General features: G+C 41.7%; 1 protein-coding gene across 1 annotated transcript in view; it reads left to right on the forward strand.

Annotated features, from left to right (window-relative positions):
* Positions 1–14,764, forward strand: part of YEATS2 (YEATS domain containing 2) — a 43,483-nt gene that overhangs the window by 21,488 nt on the left and 7,231 nt on the right. The window contains exons 14-24 of the mRNA XM_009996737.1: positions 947–1,120; positions 2,339–2,597; positions 3,378–3,539; positions 5,117–5,229; positions 6,210–6,365; positions 7,061–7,234; positions 8,194–8,392; positions 11,363–11,494; positions 11,752–11,850; positions 12,830–12,941; positions 14,189–14,262. Of these exons, the coding sequence (XP_009995039.1) occupies positions 947–1,120; positions 2,339–2,597; positions 3,378–3,539; positions 5,117–5,229; positions 6,210–6,365; positions 7,061–7,234; positions 8,194–8,392; positions 11,363–11,494; positions 11,752–11,850; positions 12,830–12,941; positions 14,189–14,262 (1,654 nt within the window). The remainder of the gene's footprint in view (positions 1–946; positions 1,121–2,338; positions 2,598–3,377; positions 3,540–5,116; positions 5,230–6,209; positions 6,366–7,060; positions 7,235–8,193; positions 8,393–11,362; positions 11,495–11,751; positions 11,851–12,829; positions 12,942–14,188; positions 14,263–14,764) is intronic.

Here is a 14,764-nt window from a genome sequence, read left to right on the forward strand (position 1 = left end):
CCTGCTGACTTGGGCTATAAACCATGTAACTTCATACTGGAACCGGTATGTCTTGTTGCCAAAGGCTCTCTAACACCTCTCAGAAATGTATTTTTTCTTGTCTTTCCCTGTGTACCTGTGATCTTTCTTTTTGTCTCTTCTTTCATACTTCCTTATTTTTTGTTGAACCATTGTCATATTGAAGCTGATACTTTAAAAGCTGTTTTGAGTGGGATACAGTAAAAGTGCACTGCAGTAGGTCTGTCAGGAGCTTTTAAAAAAAAATCATACGGTGATTTCTGAGTGTCATACCTTGCCACTTCTGAGTACATTTTCTGAAGCTTTACCATCTGGAACTTAAAGTTGTTTCTGGCAATATTAGGTGATCCAGTTAAGAGATGGAAGAATTCTTCCTACCAATTACAGTACCTACAGCAATCTAACACAAAACCACCCAGAGTTTCTTGAATTGCTGCTTTTAGGGATTAGATTTAGGACCTGTCCCAGAGAAACACATACACAAGAGAATAATGTCAGCTATACTGATTTTCTATAGCTATAACATCAGTTGTAATTTTGCAGGATAGAAAAAACATATGTTTAGAAGGTATTCTGAACAAAAAGGTGCTTAGAAATTTGAGACCTTAAAGTGTTGTTGTTTCATACTGAGATGTAGGGCCTAAAAAATCAGGCCTGGCCAAGTCTATTGTTAGTATGACTAGTAATTGTAATATGACTGGCAATTTCTGTGATTCTGTAATTTCTATGAGCACCTCTCAAATCTAGAATGCTTGGTAAATGCAGACTCCAACTGTGTTGGGAGTAGCCCTCCTCTTGGAGCTGAGTTAGTTAGTCATCCTGGTGGTAAGAGCCATGTCTGAGTTCCTCTGACTGTTGCCTGCCCTTTCCTGCAGACAGGCTGTTCCAGAAATGCTCCCCAGTGATTTTATTTCTCCCTCTTTACAAGGTGATAATAAAGCAGGAGCCAGGAGAGCTGCCTCAGCAGGCTCAGCTGCCAGTGACAGGGACAACCACGCCGGCCTCAGTGCAGCAGTATGTCACAGTGAAGGGGAGCCACATGTTAGCCTTGTCACCACAGAAGCCCATCGTGAGCACGGGCGAGGGGACGGTGCAGTCTAAGGTGAGGAGGCACTTGGGCACCTTTGGGGTGGTGCAAGCTGTCTTCCTTGTGGTTTTATTGCAACACTTGGGTGCTTCTCTCTGGGCTGTAGGGTTGCTTCAGTCTCGGAGCCAGGCAGCCATGGTTAGCTGGTATCCCCATGTGCACAGAGTGGCTCATCTCATGCTCGTCTGTATTCCCTGAGAGGGGAGCAGGGTGTGCAGGCACTATTGCATTTCATTGTGTACAGGGAGCATCTCCTACCTCTGTCTGCCCCATGGCAACAGTAGGGTGGGAGTGGTTTTGAACTGGAGCCTGTCAGCCCAGAAAGCTGGCTGCCATCATCACTCTTCCTAAAACTCATCCAAGTCTTTCTGTAACAGGAGGCAAATTCTTCCCTTGGACTGCAGACCTGCAATGAAGAGCAACAGGACAAATAGGGAGTAGGGTGGAGGCTGGGCCAAAACTAGGATGAGGTGGAAGCAGTCCTACTTGTATGACAAGTCAGGTGTTTCACTCTAGGAGTTTTTGCCATTGCGGTGCTGTATGACAGGAGGGACACAGCTTCTGAGGCACAGTAACTGTGCAGTGACAAGATGATAGATGTATCAGAAATTCTCTCCCTTCTTGCCTATTTCCATTGTGGATAGAGCCAAAGCACATGCAAAGCACAAGGGATTACATACAGAGCTTTCACTTTTGCATAATGAATATATATTTGCATTTGCAACAGTTCATTGTCCTTTTTACTGCCTTATTTGCCTGTTTGAGCAGGTATGCAAATTCATGTTTGCCTGCAGTTGTTGTCAACACATAAAATCGAAGCACTTGGTGGATTCTGCTTTGAGGCCATAGTTTTCCCAGGGAGCCGGTTCCCATGAATATTTTGAGGCTAAATTTCTAGACCTCTATGCTTTGCCAAGCCAAGCTTTATCTGCAGTTGGAATTAAACCATTGCTTATATATCAGAAAAAAAAATAAATATATAAGTGCCCTGTAATTTGAATGTACTTAATCTTTTGTGGGTGCTCTGAAATCCTGGTTGTGTTTAACAGTTTATCTTTCTACTTGGGATTGGCCTCTTGCCAGTTTAATTTTGTTTGAGAATGAGTGGCCTTTATGCATGACTAGACGTGTATAAAGTGTCCTGAAATGCCTAGAGGTGGAGGAAGTGCACCAGCTAGAATTCACATGGTTGCTCTTGCCAGCAGCACATCATCCAATGCTTATTTGTTGCAGGTTGTTGGAGTTCCTGTTGGTTCTACTTTACAGTCGACAGTGAAACAAGCAGTGGCTATCAGTGGTGGGCAGATACTTGTGGCAAAATCTAGCTCTTCAGTAGCAAAGGCTGTTGGTCCGAAGCAGGTTGTGACTCAAGGTGTAGCCAAAGCCATTGTGAGTGGAGGCGGAGGGACAATTGTTGCTCAGCCTGTGCAGACTATAACAAAGGCGCAAGTTACTTCCACAGGTGCTCAGAAGAGTACATCTCAAGGCTCAGGTAGAGTAATTTTACACCTTGCTAATAGTTTGTGGTGGGTAGACTTTGAGGGTCTAACATGATTTCTCCAGCTGCAAAATAACTGTGTGACTGAAAAGCTTCAAAATGCCTTAAGGTCTGTAAGTAAATTCAGGCTGGCTGAGATAAGTAATAAAGAAAATGTTAGGTCATTATCTGTAAAGGGGAAGAGGAAGGACAAGGACTTTAAAACATTCATTGTTCTGTGAGAGGAGATCAGACAGATGCTGGGAAATGTGCTGGAGACCTAGTATATTTTCTTGGAGCCTGATCTCACATTTTTACCCAACATCATGGTCTGTAGGTGCTCAAAGGGCTCCACATAAATCCAACCAGCAAGAGCCAAACTTCCCTTATTGCATCTCTGCATCCTCCCCAGTACTTACAGAGTATGGGCAGGAGCACCCTGCCTGCTTCTGCACATAGCTGGCTTTGGCTGAGTCTGTTTGTTCAGGCTTTGGACTGTTTGAAAGGTGGTTTGTGGCCTCTGGGCTGAAGTAGGCCTGTAGTCCCCATGGGTGAGCTGCTTTGGCCTTCAGCTGTAAGTGGTATGCTTACAGAGATTTTTTTTCCAACCTATTTACAAAAAAAAAAAAAAGTCTGTGCCTCACCAGCAGAGTTAATCTGTGGTTAGGCCAGCTAAGAATGGATTATCAAAGGGCAGATGCATGTCATTCCTAGTACTTTTCATCCTGTGCAGATTTCAGTGCATACTGCTTTCTGCAAGCAGTTGTTTTATTTCTTTCTGTTCTTTCTTTCTAGTGATGGCTACACTGCAGTTACCAGCCACCAACCTGGCAAACTTGGCAAACTTGCCACCAGGCACCAAACTGTACCTCACCACCAACAGCAAGAATCCTTCTGGGAAAGGAAAACTGCTTCTGATACCCCAAGGCGCCATACTGCGAGCTACAAATAATGCTAGTTAGTCTTGCAGGGAATTCTAATGAGTTAAATAATGTAATCACTGCATAATTAATATGTTTGGCATTTTTACCGTAAAGCGTCCTGGTACTGTGCAAGTCAGCAAGGGGATGGGATTTCTTTGTTCACAACCAACTCAGTATGTGGCTGAGATTTTAAGGCTGAGATCTCACAAGTGTCTCTGTTTTAGTTGAGACTGCTTTTCATGCAGGGCTCTTTGTGGCTTTCTCTGTGCTGAAACTAGGTAGTGTAATTTGCCTGAAAATTCAGCCAAGGGTTGATTGTCTTTAGCTCTTCCTTGTGGTCTGTAGGAAGAGACACCTGCTTTTTCGTGATGTGGAACTCAGATGGTTTTGGATGTAGTTGTGAAGGCTTTTAATAGGTAATGGAATGGTACTCTGGAGAAACTAGAAGCATAAGAAGCTAATTTTGAAAAGGACAAGATACTATAAATAGAATGAGGGAAATAAATTGTTTTGAATATTGATACAAGGCTTAGTGCCAAGCTGTTGAGGTCAGCAGAATCACAACCCCAGATAATGGGCTCGTGATTCAAACTTGCTGTGAAATACTTGGAAAATAATGTTGCTACAATAGTTCCAGTGGGTGATATTTTGTTTATAGCATGCTTTTGCTGCAGGGAAAGGATACTGCAGGTTTTGGCCTGTGTACACGAAAAGTTTAGTTTTGAGTTTTCTCCAGATTGCTTCATTTCAGGCTGAGAGTCTGGGTGGGACATGGATTGGGTGTAAACTTTTTTCTCCCAGTTCTGGTACTGGGAGTGAGGAAAAGGTATTCAGTTCGATGTATAAGGTTGTAAATACCAGCAACATAGCAGTAGAGTACATGTCACTGAAGAAGCAGACACTCTCACTGAAGGTATTTTTGGGCTGTAGAATTTGTGATGAGAGCCCCATTGCTGGAGATTTAAGAGAGGCAGCTGGGGCAATCCAACTTAGACAAGTAAATAATCTTTTATGTGTCTAGGAAGGGCAAATACTTGTGATTTTTATGACAGAGCCATAAATATTTTTTTACTCTTGTTTCTTAATGAGAAACTGCAAAAGAGTCAGTGTTCAGGTTGTTCTTTCTGGAGGCAGAGCAATATCAAAGTGTTACTGCAAATTATGACTACTTGGTATCCATGATCTAATACTCAGTTAACAAAATTGCATTGGAACAGCCAACAAAAGTAAAATTAAGAAACCAGTGGGATTCAGAGTGTTTAGGGGTTTTGCTGCAGATTCATAACCTGCACAAGACTGATGGCAAATCTGTTTATCTGTTGGACAGCATTTGCTTTTGACAGAAAATTCTAAACAGCCTGAAATGAGCTTTGCTTGCCAATTGGTCCTCTTTATTTCCCCCGTAGCTCCTTTTGTTCTTGACATTTGCTGAGCTCTAAGCACAGCAGCTCATCCGAACTCTGCTGTACTGAGTAATAATGTTACTCAGCTGCAAAACGTGTGGCAGCAAATGTCTTGCAAAATGTTTTCAATTACTTGTATATACAGGGAGGCTTTAGCAGCTCAAAGTGTCTGGCTACCAAAGAGGTCAAGCCTTTTTTCTGGTTACAGGTCTCCAATCTGGTTCTTCTACAAATAGTGGAGGAGGAGGAACCCAAAGCACAAGCGGTAACTTGTCACAGCACCTCACCTATACATCCTACATCCTGAAGCAGACACCCCAGGTCAGTGTCATAAGCATGTCGGTTGAAGCAGGTTGACCCTTCTGGCTGCAGTGGTGTTAGGTGGATGTTCTGTGGTTCTGTGGTACATGAAACCTTGTTGCGTTCTGGGATCTAGGTGCTCTCTAACAACCCTTGCCTCTCTCCCTTCTGCTAGGCACCTGCTTTACCACTTGCTGTTGCTATTGGCACATCTCTGCCCCTCATCTCCCTTTGCAGGATCATACCCTCACAGCTCCTTGCAGGCTGAGGAAGCAGCACTGAGTCAGGCCAGGGTGAGCAGTAGGTGGAGAAGAGACAGCTGGGATAAAAATGGGGTGAAACAGCAAGGCTGAGTAAGAAAGAAAAATGAGCAAACAGAGGATTGTTTGACGGGATCCATGTGTGACAGTGGGTGAGTGAAGCCTCTGAAGGATAGCAGCTGAGTTCTGCTGGGAAATAGGAAGGGTGGCAATGCCTCTCATGGTAGGTTATTAGAGTGCAGACCTCCAGTTGTTTTATTTTCTTTCTGCCTGCTGAGCTCTGAACATACAGCCTTTGTGAGGGGACTGAGTAGGTTTTGAAGAGAGAAGGTGGCAATGTCTTGATTTATTTTTTTTTTGTTTGGTTGGCTTGGTCTGTTTTGGTTTTTTTTTGCCTAGCCTGTCAGTAGCCTCTCTCTGATCTTGCATGTTAAGCATCATTTGTCACAGATAATAAGCTTGAAGAGCATAAGGTGTGTTAAATTGTAGTGGATGCCTCTGACAAGACAGGAAACTGTGACTTTTTCACCCCTTCCCTTGCATCAGGAAGTATTCTTCTGCACAGAGAGAGGCCTGTGTCCAGCTCTTAGTGCAGAAGCATCCAGTGTAATTAGCAGTGCCTTGTTTTAAAAGATGTAAGTGTTGTTGCATTATAGATACAAGCTTTTATCCTGTGTTGACACCTGTTGGCTCTTAACTGTGTTCCAAGATACTAACCTTCCTCATTTACTTGTGGAACAGGGCACCTTCCTGGTGGGCCAGCCTTCTCCTCAGAGTTCTGGGAAGCAGCTGACTCCAGCTTCAGTTGTTCAGGGCAGTGTAGGAGTTGGAGCATCCTCCACACAAGGACAAGCATTAAAAGTGATAACTGGACAGAAAACAGCTCTATTTACACAGGTAACCTGCAAATCATATGTTTCTCTTTTACCAGTTATGATTGTGTCAAATAACATACAGGAGCTGCAGCCACACATTGTGAGAGCTTTTCCTGTTGTGGTTGTTTGGTCTTCCTTGGTTTGATGATGCTGGCTGTACTATGATGAGGGAAGCACATAAAGGCCTAGTTTCCTATGCAGATATTGGAGCACAGTTTTCCAGCTTTATTTCTGTTCTCAGAGTGGGTTATGTGTAAGCTCAGGTTGCTAATTTCTTGGTGAAACGGAACTAGAGAAGTGAATACAGTCAGGTGCAAAAATTTACTTAAGTGTTTGAACCTTAGTAATGAGTTGCCTGCTAAATCTCTTAAAATATTTGGGTTTGGTATCCCTCAAAGGTCCTTCTTTTAAAAACTGTATAGTCCCTATGAAATTCAAACTCCCCAAGAGTACCTGAAATTAATAGTCCAAAAATCAAGTTAGGCATATTTTTGCAAAGTCAACAGTTTGATAAAGTTGATTTCTGATTTTGTTCTAGCTGTTACTGCCACAATTTGCCTTTTTCAAGTATTTTGATAATACTTTTAGTAATATAAAAACCGTTTGTCCTGTTTGTTTTGGTGTTGTCATGTTGGTTGGTTATTTGGGTTTCTAAGTAATTTTTTAAAAATCCAAGCAAATATGCCTTTTTTCCTCATGCTGAATTCCTTCTTAAAGGCTACACCTGGTGGACAGACATCACTGGTGAAAATATCAGATGGGTCTATAAAATCAGTGCCTGCCTCATCCCAGCTCTCCAAACCTGGCACCACGGTGCTGAGAGTATCAGGAGGTGTTATCACCACAGCTGCTGCTCCTGCCGTTGCTCTTCCCACAAATGGGGTGGCCCAGGTGAGAAACAACTTTGCCAGTATTCTGTAATACAAATTTTGCACTCTAGCCAGTATAACTACCAGGAAAGGGCTTCTATTGTTTTTTTTCTCCATTGGTATTATTTTTAGTCAGCGTAGCTGGTGGATCTGCTCTTACTTGTGTACCAGTGCAGTGCACACAACTCCTTTTTTGTTGGTTTGTTTGCTGTTTGGCATAAAGTAATATCTGTGAAGAAATGAGGAGAAGAGAAACTGAAACTTGCACATTCTTGCTTTTGATTTTGTTAAAATTCAGGTAGACAGGAAGGGCTTTATCTGAAACAGTGTTTGTAATCATACAGGTGAGATTTTTTGGGCTATGCAACTTTCAAACATCAAATCTGCTGCTGGCACAAAAATCTGAAGAAGAATTTGAAATGCCTGAAGCTCTGTATCCAGCAGTGTCTAGACTGTAGGTTGCTGCTTTGAGATCACAGCCTCTCCATGTTGCTCAGTGCCCCACAGATTTCAGAGGCCAGCAGTGGCCAAGGTTTGTGGTCCTTCAGTCCCAACTGTTTTCAAAAGTTGTCACCCCCCATCTAGCCTCTTTATCACAAACTTTTCTGTGCTGATTCCTCTGGACTTCTGAACAGCAGGGAAATAGGAAACATTCCTGGGTCAGATTTCTCATGTGGAGGCCTCCCTTGCTTGCTGAAGTTAAGGGACCTGGCTCCAGATACTATCAGAGCAGTTTTGTTAGCAGTTCTTGTGTGTATGGTTTCACTTTTTGTGCTTGAAACAACCTCCACTCTAAATGCACCATCATTGCATATGGGCTTTTTGGATATGTACTTGAGAACCTCTAGCTTCTTAATGATTGATAGGTAAACACTTGGTTTTGCTGCTTGGTTTTGCTGATAATTCCCTCATGGTGCTTATTGTTGAATCATCTGTGACATGAAAAGGAATTTGTTATCTCTCTCTGCCTTCTTTATGCAGCAAATAGATAATGCAGGTTCCAGTTCATCATCTTCTGGAACTCCTCCAGCAAAGGCATCTGGACAGCAACACCAAATCTGTATAAGCCAGAGCCAGTCAACTTCATCAGTAGTGAACAAGACTGCAGCTTCCACTGTTGTAAGTGTTGCTTCTCTGGTGACCACATCAACACCTGTGACTGGAAAAGCTGCAGTATCAGGTATCAAACTCCCTTTGTGCCTTTCCTGTAGAAGGTTAGAACCCAGGTGTGAGTTCTCTAGATGTTTTCACTGTAAATGGAAGAATGTAGAGTCACCTGCATTTGTGAATGTGTAAAAGTAAAGTCAGGCTTTCTAAAACACACCTTATTAGCATAACTTTTGGCTTAGCCAAAGAGATGTCTAAGTAATTTGGCATCATAGCACACTGGTGCATTGACTGTTTCTGTTACAAATAACAGTGTGAGTTGCCCATTGGTATTAGAGAGGGATTTTAGTTTTCATGCCAAGTTCTCATTAGAAGATGCATTCTGCCTCATCAGGACCACAGTGTGTCACTGAATGTTGACACTGTCAAGGTACCAGCAGTACTACAGACTTGATTACTTTGTGAAAGTGAAACTCCACTGAATTCAGAGAAGCTGCATGAGCAGAATTTGGCTCTGAGGCTTTCCATCTGCTCTGTTTGGCTTGGGAAGGAGAGAAATGTTGATTAGGGAGAACTGAAGGCTTTGAAGTTGAAGTCCATTAAGCAGAGTGAGGTAGGTTGCATCTGGAATGTTTCAAGGTAATAAAGATGGACTGCCCTTATACAGAGGGGAGTTTTCCATATTTGGTTTTATTGTCTCACAGTATCTTTTTTATCATGGAGAGGAATATATAGCAGGTTTAATCTGAGTAGTGTGGGTTAGTATTGGAAATTGTCATGACTAATTTACCTGCTGGCACGTTCTGTTCACTTGAAGTGGCTTCTTACTAAGTGGAAACAGTAAAAATACAGAAAAGAGAAAGTGTCACTGAGCTCGTCTGACAGTGAGCAGCTCTGAAATTTTAAAGCAGCTCTTCTTGTTTTCCAGTGTACAGTCTGCCAATCTCCTCCTTTTTTCATCACTGGTTTCCCAGAGCTTGAATGTAAACAACATAGACTGCAAAACTGCTGCAATTCTGCAGTAATGCAGTTGAGTCTTCTCCTCTTTGCAAAAAGAGCAGCAAGTTCTTGTATGTTTGTTGGTTTGGTTTGGTTTTTTTTTTTTTGTAAAATATCTGCCATTCTAAATAGTTTTCAGACTAAAACTCCCACTTAGGTATGAGAATGTTGTTGATTTTGTTTTGGTTTGTCTTTTGTTTTTTGTAACCTGAGGCACTGAATTCATCATGAAAAACAATTTCTTCAAGAATCCCAAAAGAAGCAGTGGTTATAGAAGGTGTTATTTCAATGTGAAAACAAAACACAAATGTGTTGGAATTCTGGAGATTTTGTTTTGAAAGACAGCTTTTCAAAAGGAATCTCAAGTTTTCCCATTGTTTTGCAATAAAGTGTTTCCCACCCATTGGGCTAATAGGGTTAGTTGAAGATGTTGTCTTACTCTTGTTGTTCGGGTCCCTTGCTGTCCTATCCTGCTACATCTGTGCATTACACACTTGGGACATCCCCCAGTCTTAAGTGATGCCCTTTCTTGAAGTGTGATAAACTGTTCTAGAAAGAGATTTGCAAAGCCATGAGCTTTTACTCGCTTGCTGGAGACTTGCTCTGTGCCCAAAGAGACCATCAGTTCCCCGTCTAACATCCCCAGAAGAACTGCTGGGAGTCAGTACATCAAACGCTGCCAGCCACAGCTGAGCCTGGTCCTCCTGGGGCTGTCTTTGAGAAGGCTGGAGGAGAAAGGAAAGGTTTTGGCAAGATGTGTATCAGTCAAACTTTTAATTCTAAAAATATGAGCTTTTCTTTGAATAAGTCTTATGTAGAATGCACTATGATGTGTAAAAATTAAGTGGTTATACTAGGTTAGCTTTCTTGCCTGGTGGTGAAAGCCTACCTGACCTGTGCTATGCATCTTTCAAAGCCAAGAAACATCTTCATCAGACCTTGCATGTCTAGTACTTGAAAGGCAGCTGTGTTTCTTAAACAAAAATAATATTAAAATATGAAGAGAGTGGAAACTTTATCTCAAACCAAATTGTGAGTATAAAATTACCATTGTGAAACTAAGAAGTTTTCAGTTCTCTATGTTCTGAAGTAGTAGCCTATTAAATTTCCACAATCTGGATCTAAGTTAGCTATGGATTGAATAAAATTAAATTGAAAATAGCCAGTTTAGCAGTAGAAAGGATGGACAGAGGCCCACATCACAGTGTTAGAGTGCTGGCTGGGGTGGCTTGAGGTGTCACTGCTGTTGAGGGGAGAGCTGGTGGGCAAGTGATGGGCACTACTTGCCCATGGCCCTCTGGCACTGCCTGGAGCTCTGCTGGTTTCCACCAAAGTCATGGGTGCTGCCATTGATAATGCTGTTAATATCTGACTGTCCTGCTTGTTCTTTTAGCCTGGGATTTAATTCAGTCCCCACGTCAATATGCTTCCCAGCTTGATCAGCCATCCCCAGGGTTGTATTCATTGCATGTTACAGAAAGACACAGGACACTCAGTTGGGGTATGGCCTTCATCAGACTTGCTGCACAGCCTCGGGCTTTGTCACGCAGTTAGAATGTGGTTGATTGTTCTCTGCTGATTGCAGTGCGTTCTGCTAAGTTGAATTGCAGAGGTTTGTGCAGCACTTGGTACCTCAGAGTGGCTGTGTAAGGACAACAGAGCTGTCAGTCACTGCCTTGCCAGAGCCTTCAGCACAAGGTCTAGTTCTGACAACAGTGCTTACTCAGTGCTGAGCCTGCTACAGTTGAAAGGTTTGTGTTACTTTTTGCTTAAGATTACTTACATAATAAGGAACCCTGCCTCACTTGTATCAGAGCACTGTGCAGCATGTAATACTATGCACACTGTGGTGCAGCACCCTGGTTTTTAGGCAATCATTTGTGTCAGTAAAAACTTCTCTGACAGTTCACTGAAGTGTGGCTTCTTAAGAGGGTGGCAGTGCTAGATTATATGCCATCCTTTCTGGCAGAAATGGAGAGAAGTAGCTGGAGATAAATGAAGTGGTGTGTTTTATTTAACATTTTGTCTTCCGTTCTTCTTGCAGGGTTGCTAAAAATCCACTCAAATCAGTCTAGTCCACAGCAGGCTGTTCTGACAGTTCCCAGCCAGCTTAAACAGCTCGGTGTAAACACAGCTTCTGGAGGTGTTCAGACAATACTCATGCCTATGAACAAAGGTAAAGGGCAGAGGAGGATGACAGATGGTGTTTGAAAATCCCCTTTGACACAGGGTAGCTCTTGGTCACTGTTGGCATACATGGTCCAAAGCTAGAGGTAGAAGAAAATGTAGAAAGGAAATTAATCCCTAAACATTGTGCTACTAACACTGTTGCTTCTGAACATGGTTATTTGTCAAAGTGTATGAAGTTTGATATTTTTTTTTTCATTTTTCTTTTCCTTGTTGTGTTTGGGATTTTTTGCTGTTCCTCTCCAGTGATACAGTCACTTTCTACCAGCAAAGTTTCAGCTGTTACAGCTGTCACAGCAGCAAGTACGGTTGTCCCTAGTCCCTCTCCAGCATCCATCACCAAAGGTAACAAGGAATTTCTCAGTAAGATAAATAGCAGAGATAAGCTGGTGCTGCTTTATGCAAGTTGCCCTACTATGAAAGTAGACCCTGTGACTGTGGGTTCCTTTATTTCCATTGTTAATAAGGTTTAAATAAAGTAAAAATGGCATCTGGGGACTAGGAAATTAACAATTAGTTCCCCCTTAACAAATGCAAAAGCAGAGGCAAATTCAGAGAGAAATGGGGATGTTATAGCTACCATAGGTACCTTAAACATTAATTGTTTCAAGCAAAATTTGCAAAAATGCACAGAGCTACATGTGTTTAATCACAGTTACTGCTGTCCTAAGAATAGTGGCAGTGTTGAAAGGTACTGGAGAAAGCTTTCCGGCCACACTAAATGTGCACATGCAGGGGAAACACATAGATACTTTTCAGAGTAATGCACAGGGAGATCTGAGATACTCCAGGCCCAGTTCTTGCAGGACTGTCATGTGTCTCTTCCATCCCAGATGAATAATCAGCCTGCCTGGCCATTCTAGGTTGGGAAACATCTCTCCCTCTCCTGCTTCTGTCTCACCAGAGTTCTGTCCTAGATGTGAAAAAGTTCACTGATGTCAAAATCAGTGATGTCTTCAAAAAAGCTCTCAATTTGAAAGGTCACTCCTTGCTAAAACTGTACATTTGCCATGTACATTTGCAGGCAGTTCAGTTTAGGTCAGGCAGTCATATGCAGAATACCATTGATTGCAATTGATTATGCAAGTGCAGATTTTCTAAAAAGGAAGAGATGTGAACGTGTTGAGATTTTGGATGGGGCTCATGTCCTATTGGCTTTCAGCAGAACTGAAGGCCAGATTTCTTCAAGCATAACAATCAGAATGCAAACAACAAATGTAATGATGATGTGTAAGACCCTTAGTCTTACTGGAGTCTCATGAGACATTATTATCAAGCTGGCTAGTACTTTTTTCCTCTTAAAATGTGTTCTGTTTCTTTGAAGTTAAGATGGAGCCTGATTCAACAGGACAAAACTGCAGTTCTGTGGGTACCCAAGAAGGCCAAGAAGCAGTAAAAACAGAAGAGAGCTCCGAACTTGGGAATTATGTTATAAAGTAATTGTTCATTTTTCTATAAGGGTTTCTGATTTTATAAATACCAGGGGGAAAGGAGAAGGTTCTAGGGATACATGCAGTAATGTCAAGTTTGACCCATAAATAGATTATAAAATCTTCTGTCCCACACACTGCTGTATCAGTACTAATCCTGTTGGCTGGCATTTGCTTCAGTGTTTCAATGTTTTCTTTGTAAATGGATTTGCATTCAGGGCTTAGGAAAGGGAAAAAATTACTTGAAGATTTGTGGTTGTTTTGGGGTTTGCTAAAATCTTCAAATACCTCTTTATCATCCACTGCTTGTGTAAGTCCCATTGCCATTGTGTGTCCTCACTGAGGTCAAACTGCTCAGTGAAGTGCAGGTCAAAAAAGGGGCATCTGAAATAAATAGAAATTTATCTTCTTGCCTCTCCAGTCTCATTAAACTCATACACGTCTGTGATTACTTAGTATGAGTGCTGCCTTGGCTCAGAATTGGAATTAAGTAATTAGTATAATCAGAGTGTTTTTTCAATGGATGCTGTGAAATCCAGTGTCTTGTTTGAGATGCTGTTGCAAATACTTTTTAGTGGTTTTTCACCAGAACTCAGTTTACAAGAAACATGCAAAGCAAATTTTGCAATGTGTAGGATCTTTCTTCTGCCCTTGGCTCCGCCAGTGACTCTTTCATGTCTCCATCTTTTGAAGAGTTTTGTTATCTCAATGTATCCCTGCAGACATAACCCTGATGTGTGTGTATGTCTAGGAGGTAGGAATAAATCTTAAGTGAATGTACACCAGAAATTATCTTAGTTTAAAAATAACTAATGGAAAATACTTCTAGCCAGCTAAATACAGTATGGCTTGTTAAACAAAATTTACCTGAACTCCCATAAGTACAAAGCTTTCCAGGCAGTATCCTGTGTTCCTAGTGGGACAGCCTGCACTAATAGGTGTGTCTTTTCCCTCAAAGTAGTGTTGCAGCTTGCAAGATGATGCAGGGATTTCTTCAAGCCTGACCAAAAACCACCTACCATCAGTTCCTTCAGCTTAACAAATGAAGCTTCTGATGTAGACACTTGGGCAAGAGGAAGGGCTGTTTGAAATACCTTCTCTGGCTTGAGACATAACAGTTTATCCTCACACTAATATTGCTATAAAGCCTTGGGGCTGAGGACTTTAAACTCCATAGTGATTTTGAAATCTTTTGCATCTGACTCATTGCTTCCAACAGTGTTCTTCATTGTGATTGTTTTTATCCCCTGCAGCATTGAATATTTGGAAAACATCCAGCAGCTTTTAACAGCCATAGTGAAGAAGGTTCCATTAATTGCTGAAAAAAGTAAGCAGTAAATGAAAAGTCTTTGCTTTCTGTTTTCAGAATTCCTTGCATACTCTGTAACCACAAGAATTATTAAAAGGCAGAATGAAATGAAGACATTATCTTCCAGAGCTTTCTCCAGGGCTTATTCTAAAGATGCTTAGAATTTGGTTCTGCCAATAAAGCCAAATATGTTGTCAGCAATTATTAACTTTCTTCTGCTGTTTGGTTAGAAACAGATTGTATTTCCTCATGGCTGCAAGTAGGTCTTCTTTGCTCTGGTTTGTCCCCTTCATGGATTTGCTTTTTTAAAGTATTTAGTTCCAGGGTTTAAAAAATGCTTGCAAATACAACAACATAGCTCAGCTTTGGAATGTGTTTGTTATTGGGGTTTTTGCTTGGTTGGTTTGTTTGTTTGTTTTTTTAAACAAAAAGTGGTAGTTTACAGAGGAATGTTGTCATTTTTATGGTCCTTTATAATTGCATCCCTCCTACTCATGTACAAAGCTGAAAATGTATCAGC

Source organism: Chaetura pelagica, unplaced genomic scaffold (assembly GCF_000747805.2).
Source record: "Chaetura pelagica isolate M959 unplaced genomic scaffold, ChaPel_1.0 scaffold264, whole genome shotgun sequence".
Lineage (NCBI taxonomy): Eukaryota > Metazoa > Chordata > Aves > Apodiformes > Apodidae > Chaetura > Chaetura pelagica.